Source organism: Rhinopithecus bieti, unplaced genomic scaffold (assembly GCF_001698545.2).
Source record: "Rhinopithecus bieti isolate Rb0 unplaced genomic scaffold, ASM169854v2 scaffold_69716, whole genome shotgun sequence".
Taxonomy (NCBI): Eukaryota; Metazoa; Chordata; class Mammalia; order Primates; family Cercopithecidae; genus Rhinopithecus; species Rhinopithecus bieti.
In genome coordinates, this window is record NW_016826382.1 from 406,519 (window position 1) to 414,641 (window position 8,123).

At 38.8% G+C, this 8,123-nt stretch overlaps 1 protein-coding gene across 1 annotated transcript; it reads right to left on the minus strand.

The window, feature by feature from the left end:
* Positions 1 to 1,382: 1,382 nt before the first annotated feature.
* OR6P1 (olfactory receptor family 6 subfamily P member 1) lies at positions 1,383 to 2,336 on the minus strand. The gene has a single exon (XM_017863445.1). It carries the CDS (start codon positions 2,334 to 2,336, stop codon positions 1,383 to 1,385), a length of 954 nt encoding a protein of 317 aa, XP_017718934.1.
* Between the last annotated feature and the right edge of the window lie 5,787 nt (positions 2,337 to 8,123).

Here is an 8,123-nt window from a genome sequence, read left to right on the forward strand (position 1 = left end):
CCCCAGAGGTGGAGTCTACAGAGACAGGCAGGTTTCCTTCAGCTGCTGTGAGCTCCACCCAGTTCGAGCTTCCCAGCGGCTTTGTTTACCTACGTAAGCCTCAGCAATGGCGGGTGCTCCTCCCCCAGCCTCGCTGCTGCCTTGCGGTTAGATCGCAGACTGCTGTGTTAGCAATGGGGGAGGCTCCATGGGCATGGGACCCTCCTGGCCAGGTGTGGAATATATTCTCCTGGTGTACCCGTTTGCTTAAAGCACAGTATTGGGGTGGGAGTTACCCGATTTTCCAGGTGTTGTGTGTCTCAGTTCCCCTGGCTAGGAAAAGGGATTCCCTTCCCCTTGTGCTTCCCTGGTGAGGCGATGCCTCGCCCTGCTTCAGCTCTCGCTGGTCGGGCTGCAGCAACTGACCAGCACTGATTGTCCGGCACTCCCTAGTGAGATGACCCCAGTACCTCAGTTGAAAATGCAGAAATCACCGGTCTTCTGTGTCGCTCGTGCTGGGAGTTGGAGACTGGAGCTGTTCCTATTCGGCCATCTTGGAACACAATTTAAAATATCTCACAGCTGGTATGACCCTGGCACTAATTAGTTAAAACAGGTGCTGGCCATAGTGAAGGAGAAGATTTGTATATAAGCTTTGTAGAACATTTTACCTACTACCTGGGCAATATTTGTTAGGTCAACCAGTTTTATATCCCCTGGAGATTCAAAGAAGAGAGAGGGAGAGGATATTTAGCCATATTGAGTCATGAATAGATGGCTGAATATCAGCACTGCATCTCTCTCTGCTTTGACTTTCAATGAACATGAGTTTTGTAGAGGTAAAGGGTATTGATAAGATGATATGAAATTAGGTCTTGGGGTATAACATACTTGTGCAATTTCTTATGAAAGTGGGATTTGAGAATCTGGATCTTTGAAATTGTTATGTTGAAGTCTACCAAATTTTTTTCTTGAGCTGTCCACCAATAATTTCCCTTTTTTTTCATATTATATTTTCTCACTTATAAAATAATGAGCTTGGTCTAAGCTAGGGAATCCCAAACTGTCTATGAAATAGGAATTCCCAGGAAATTTTGAAAATTATTCATGGCAGGGTAACATTCCAAACATACTCAGTAAGACTCTCCACATATTTTTTGGGGGGAATCTTTATTTTAACAAATTTCCAGGTGATTCTTATGTACCTAGTCCAACCTTAGTTTGAAAACCCCTGTAAAAAAATAAATGATTCATAAACTTTCATTTGTATCAGAAGGTCCCAGACAACATTTAGAGAAAATGTTGGCAAATTATATTTATGTTCCCTTTAAGCCCATTCTGATTCCTTGAGGAGGCCCTATTAAGATTCTGCTATTTTCGCCTCTCCCGGGACCTGTTGTATATCAGTCTGGAACATCCCTAGGATAGTGACATCTGCCCATCACTGTCTTCCTGAAGGCATCCTTCACCTCCTTGTTCCTCACGCAGTATATGACTAGGTTGAGGGATGGTACAATGATAGTGTAGAGCACAGAGATAATCTTGTTGTGGTTGAAGGTGTACATGGCCCGGGGCCGTGCATAGGTGAAGAGAGTGGAGAAGTAGTAGATAACAACTGCTGCCAGATGAGTGGCACAAGTGGAAAAGGCTTTGCGGCATCCCCTGGAAGTAGGGATCCTCAGGATGGCTGCAATGATGGCAGTGTATGATGAAACCACAGCCAACAGAGGGAATAGAATCATCACCAGGGCCAGAAGGTAGTCTACTAGCTCTGCTTGCTCCTTGTCAGAGCAGGTGAGGTTGAGTAGTGGGGAAATATCACAGAAAAAGTGATTGATAATGTTGGGTCCACAGTAGGACAATTGGGAAATAAAAAGAAGCTTCATCATGGAGCTGAAGAAGCCAGTGCCCCAAGAGGCAGCAGCAAGGCAAGTGGCCAGACTGGAAGGCATGAGACTAGGGTAACGGAGGGGTCCACAGATGGCCAGGTAGCGGTCATAGACCATAACTGCCAACAGCACACATTCAGTACAGGCTAAGGCAATAAAGAAGTAGAGTTGTGTCATGCAACCTACATAGGAGACTCTACTATCCTGGGTAAGAAAGGCTGCCAAGAGCCGAGGAATGGTGATATTGATGTACCATAGCTCCAGGAAAGAGAGATGGCCAAGGAAAAAGTACATGGGGCGATGAAGGCTTGGAGTGAGCCATATTGTGAAGACAATGAGTGAATTCTCCAACAATGTCAGAAGGTAAATTGCAAATAAAAGGACAAAGAGGAGCAGCTGGAGGGGAGGAGTGGTAGGGAAACCCACCAAGACAAACTCTTCGACATGGGCTCCACTCAAATTTCTCATGGTCTCTGTCCACTTGAGTGCCTAAAATAAATCACAGGAAGAACAAGAGGTTTGAAAGATAGGTGAAACAAACCGCCAACATACTCTCACAGGTTATAACCACTGAAGATGTTTAGTGGTATATTAATCATTATATCATTTTTCCTCTTCACTTTGCTGTTTTTTCTCTCACCTTATAGGAAAAGTTAACAGACCTGAGTACTCAGTTACCTACTGACCTTAACTACAGTGGGTATTTGATAAATACTTTCAGAGTGATTTCAGAACTGCCTTGGCATTTTGATTCTTGTCCAGGATGTGCTCTTCCTTTACATCCCTTAGAAACAACTATAAACTCCTAAGCCCACAGCACCTTTACTCAGTATTTGTTGAATGAGTGAATAAAAGAAGGTGTGACCTCAAGTTGGAGCCTACAAGCTTATCTCTCAAGAGAAATTGTACTAAGAGGAAGCAATAACTCAGGGAGATTGCTTGAACTATAATGCAAGGCAACATGACAGTATGCAGATTGGTTTGAAAAATATTCATTTCCAAATGGAGAGACAATTCAATACAAAGGAGATTATGAAGCTCTGCTCCAGAGGATAGTTATTTTTCCATTCACTTTACATTTATTTTTGAATACATTTTTAGTGCTAGAATTAGACCGTCTTATTTCCAGGAGGTATAATATGTTAAAAATTGACCTCCTGAAAGTTGTACATGTCTTAATTCCTGGAATCTATACATCATATGGTAAATATTTTGCAAATATGATTAAATTAAGGACTTTGAGATGGAGGGCTTATCCTGGATTTTCTAGGTGGGCCTTAAATACAATGAAAAAGGTCTTTACAAGACAGAGACAGAGTGAAACTTGAAACAGATGCACAGAGGAGAAGGCAATGTAAAGATGAAGCAGAGAGAGATTTAAGGATGCTGGCCTTGAAGACTGCAATGATTTGGCCACAAAATGTTTATCCTGAATGAATGCCCACAGCCATCAGAAGCTAAAAGATGCAGGAAGAATTTCTCAAGAGCCCCAAGAGGGAGTGAGGCTCTACCTATGCCTTGAATTGAGCCAAGTGATACTGATTTCGGATTTCTGGCCTCCAGAATTGTGAGACAGTAACTCTCTGTTGTTTTAACCCACCACATTCGTGGCCGTTTATTACAGCAGCCATGGGAGACTGATGCAACTGGGAAGGCAGGAAAATGAAAGAGGAAGTCATTTCCCCAACCATTCTTCTATGCTTTTCCAGTCCTCTATTAACATTGCCAGTGATCTGACATCTCCAGGGAGACCCTGATAAAATTACAAGTCTGACTTGAGATTGGGTCACATGTCATTAAGCATTTTCATTTTTGGTGTGATTTAGGTACCTGTCTTTAAACATTATTTTCCTCTAAGACACTTAAAAAATGATATACTAATTTACATAGTTTTAACTTGACATCAATTTTTTTTTTTTTTTTTTTTTTTTTTTTTTTTTTTTTTTTTTTTTTTTTTTTTTTTTTTTTTNNNNAGAATCCTTTCACTTCAGCCTCCTGTGTAGCTAGGACTACAGGTACAACATCTATTTTTTTATCAGACATTTATGTGGCCACAGGGAGTCTAATTTTTTACTGCATTATGAGAATTGAACTTTTAAATGAAACAGATTACTTCTTTATATAGTCAATGAAATCTAATGAAATCTAATGAAATCTAAATATCAGTGCTATGGTAATGATATCCATTGATACTTGTTTAAACAAGTACACAAATGAGCATATCTTTTTAAAACTGGAAATTTTACATCACTAATTTCACCAAAGTCACAATTCATGATATTGTAATATATTTATAATTGCAAGTTTTTATTGATTTCTCCGTATCTTCCTACATGTTTTTTGTTTCCTGTACTTTTAAGACTATTGAGTGCTTTGTAAAAGATTTTCTCTAGCTGTTATATAATTAACATACATTTACCTAAAGCAATATAAATATAAATATATAAAACATCTAAAAATATATTGGACAAAATGTTTAAATTTACTAGAAAACTATCTCGTAATAATGTATGTTATGCTTTTGCCCAATGTTTGTGTGTATTCTAAGACTTATTACCACAATGAGAAAGATTTCAGCATCGATTCTATTCTGAATTTTCATTTTGGAGGTGTAAACACTAAGATAACTAGTTCACATATAAGTGATATTGAGGTACCATAGCTACATGAATGAAAGTTTGTTTTGTTATAGAAATAACACTAGATTATTTGAACTTTTTATTAGTTGTGTGCCAGAAAATATTCAGTAACATATCATCAAAATTATTTTCATGCATCTATTAGCTGACAACTTGATCAGCTTCTATTTCAACTGTGTTGAAAGCAATAGATTGTTAACCACTGACGTGCAAAAGAATTTGATACCCAGTTATTAGCCCTTTACTTTCTCGACACTGACTTTGGCATGACACTAACTTACACTCTTGGACACTTCCATATGGCAAGATTTTGCTATGCCTTTCCTTGTTAAAAAATATGAAAAGAGAAGTGGGAAAGGACACTTTATCTAGCACATCAATTTTAAGAGCTCTTAAGGGAGTTGAAGATGAGAGAATCAGTCCTTTGGAACTATTCCTGCCTGGACATTGGAAGATTTTATTTTATTTTGTACCCTCAAGTATCCAAAAAGTCCAGTTTGGAAGCAGTGCATCAGATACTTTTCTGAGTGACAGTTTAAAGGGAAGGTATGTGTGGTAAGGTTAGGGACAGGGTAGGAAGGAAGCCCAGCATGCCTCAGGAGTAGGTGATAACAGAGGATGGGAAAAACTTGAAAATGATGGCTGGAAACTCTCAAGAGACAAGGTAAGGGAATTGAGATGCTAAGGCAGACTGAACAATGACAGAACATCTGAAGAGGGACTTGTCTTCACCCCTCTATTATCAGTGTAACAGAGCAGTAGCAAAACATAGTAGGCACTCAATAAATATTACTGGAGTGAGTTTCAGTCTTGATTTGCATAGTCTTGAATTTACATCATTCAGATTCATAATATATCTTGATAATATAGATAATTGAACTAAAGGAAAACTAGGGTTCTTTTTCAGTTATTGCATTGCATAAAATTGGTTGAAATTCCAACTTACTGGAGTCAGTCCTGAGGGATGTGGGAGAGAAGTTGTTGGAAAATGGAGTGAAGGACGGGAAGCAGCCTTAGAAATTTACTGACTGTTCACAAGTTTGTTGGAAGCCAGTCTTGCTCTGTAGCCTACTGTGGCTTAGATTGTCTGCTGATTCAAAGATAAGCCTGCAAGTTGGTCCCCTTGCGCCCAGAGGTGCCCATACTCCTACCTCTTGCCCTCTCCTCAGTAGTATTATGCCATCATCTTCATGAGTTTCAAGCTCAGTTGTTGAAAACTGAACTCTTTTTGCTATTTCACCTGGCCTGCTACTGCCAAGAACTTTCTTCTCTAACCAAGGCAACTTCAGCCCCTATTGTCCACCAGAAATGGTCTGTTATTTTATTCTTTTCCTGCTCTCAGTCTGCTCTCCCTTTTTAGAGATGCTCTCCTCAATAGACTACTTTTGAATCATAGTCCTCAGATCCCTTCTGTAGCTCTGAGTGTATCACGGCACTGTGCCTACTGAACTCTTCTTGTATTTGTTCTTTTTTTGGTTTGTTTCTTACTTGCTTTAACTTCTAGGTGTGTCTTCTCCATCCTCAGTCTGGGAGCCCTTCTTCCTCTATTAGTGCTGCACAATTTTTATATCAAGGGAGGATTCTACCATCAGGGTAGCAGGGTACAGCTTAGCCTGCAATGTTAGCAGTCACACAGTGATGATTTCTTTAAATATACCCTTCTCATTTGGCAACTTAGATTCCAAGTAATAATTAATGAGGAACACCTTGAAGATTTCTCCCATTGCATTTTCCCTCAGAACCAAGAACAGCTCTTTATGGGTTGGTCTTCTCAGGACCAGATGATATTGATGCTGTTGTACAATTTATCTTTTATTTGCCTTTGAATGCTCTCCTTCAACATTACCCTCCCCTTTACTCCTGCTTTCCATTCCTCTTATTTATTCCTCCAGTTACATCAGAGTTTTTCAAGACACCACTCTGTTATTTTACCTCTCGTCTTTTGCACGTGAATAAACTTAATAAACAACAGTGTCTCTGTAACGACTTTGTCCAAAAGGTCCCTCACACTCACAGCTGCTATTATGACCATGACGCTATTAATAAATCTATGGAGTAGCCATGTATCTTCCCAGATTTTTCCTCCGTGGTAGCAGAGATCTCACTCATTGCTGTATTCTAGTTAAGTTCATTGCTTTGGCCATAATACATAACTGATGTATATATATCAAATTAGTTAAGAAATAAATAAGGTAATACTTTAAGAACTTGGAAACTTAAAAGGTAGAATGTCATTTCAGGGGTGGAATATCGAACCTGTTTTATTATTTGTAAAATAGTTCTGCTGCTGCCACTGCTGGTAACATTTGTCATTCCTACTTCATTAGACTATATCACATTAAAAGAGATAATTAGCTGAGAATTATTTGCCCATAATATGACACAATTTATTATTGTAAAGCACATTAGTGATGCCATAGCTCTGTGGGCCTGAAACCATGTAGATGTCACTTGGATCTTCCAAATTAGCTATTCACACCAGCACATTTGCCTGGATCCCCGTTTAACCTCTACCTTCTAGATGTTACATAAGCGAAGGTTAGTAGTAGATGGCCTGGTGTTCAGTGGTGCTCTATGGGAAGCAACACAAGCCTTGATCTGGAGACACACTGGGCAGAGCCCTGTGCATAGGCATATCCCACTCCCAGAGAAAACTGCTTGTTTTGTTTTTCTTTGTTTCCCTTGAATTCCTCATTTATCATCATGAATTGAAGAATCTTAATGTGCCAACCAAAACACTGGTGAATTAACAACTGAGGACTGTCTGAAATTATTATAATTACTGTCTTTGTCTGTATCTACAAGGCATATAAAGAATATATAATAATAATTGATTACTCTGTGAAGGGTAGTGAGTATTTTTCATATGCTAACTTAATTCTCACCACAGCCCAGTGAGTTTAAACACCATTGTTTCTATTTGTAAATGACACGGAAAGATGAGTGATTTTTTTTTCTCAAGATCATACATCTAGAAAATTGTGGAAGTGGAATAAACCTAGATAATCTTCCTATGAAGGTATGGTGAGAAATTTAACCTGTATATTACACATCTTCCATGGAAATAAGTAAATGTCCATGGGTATAGCCAGGTGGACTCATTTATATAAGAATAAAGGGTTTTGTTTGTTTGTTTTTTTGTTTGTCTGTCTTCTCTGTGTATGGCAGTCAAATTCATTCAAAAGATTTTTTTAAATCTGATTTGAATTCATAGATGTAGACTTAATATGACAGTTATTTCTTTGGGTCTTGCCTTAGGGCAAGGGAAGTGCTACACCCTAAACACACCAAGATTGGCTTCTGTCTCTCTTATCGTGGCTTTCTTCTTTCTGGGTTCCCCTTTCCCACATATATTTTCCTACCCTGTCCAATGCCTTTACAAATCTCTAACATTTTACCACATTGCCACTTAAAAAAAAAAATCCTTCACCCTTGTGAACATTTCGGATGCATTTCTCGTGTGCTATATTTAGAATCATAAACATATGAATAAAAGATTAAAATGACAGGGTACTCACTCTGAGATGTTCGAATGATTAAGCTTTTTCAAATTTTAAGCACATTGTATACCTCGAGAAATTCAAGCGATTTTCAGGATTATGAGGAACTGAAAATC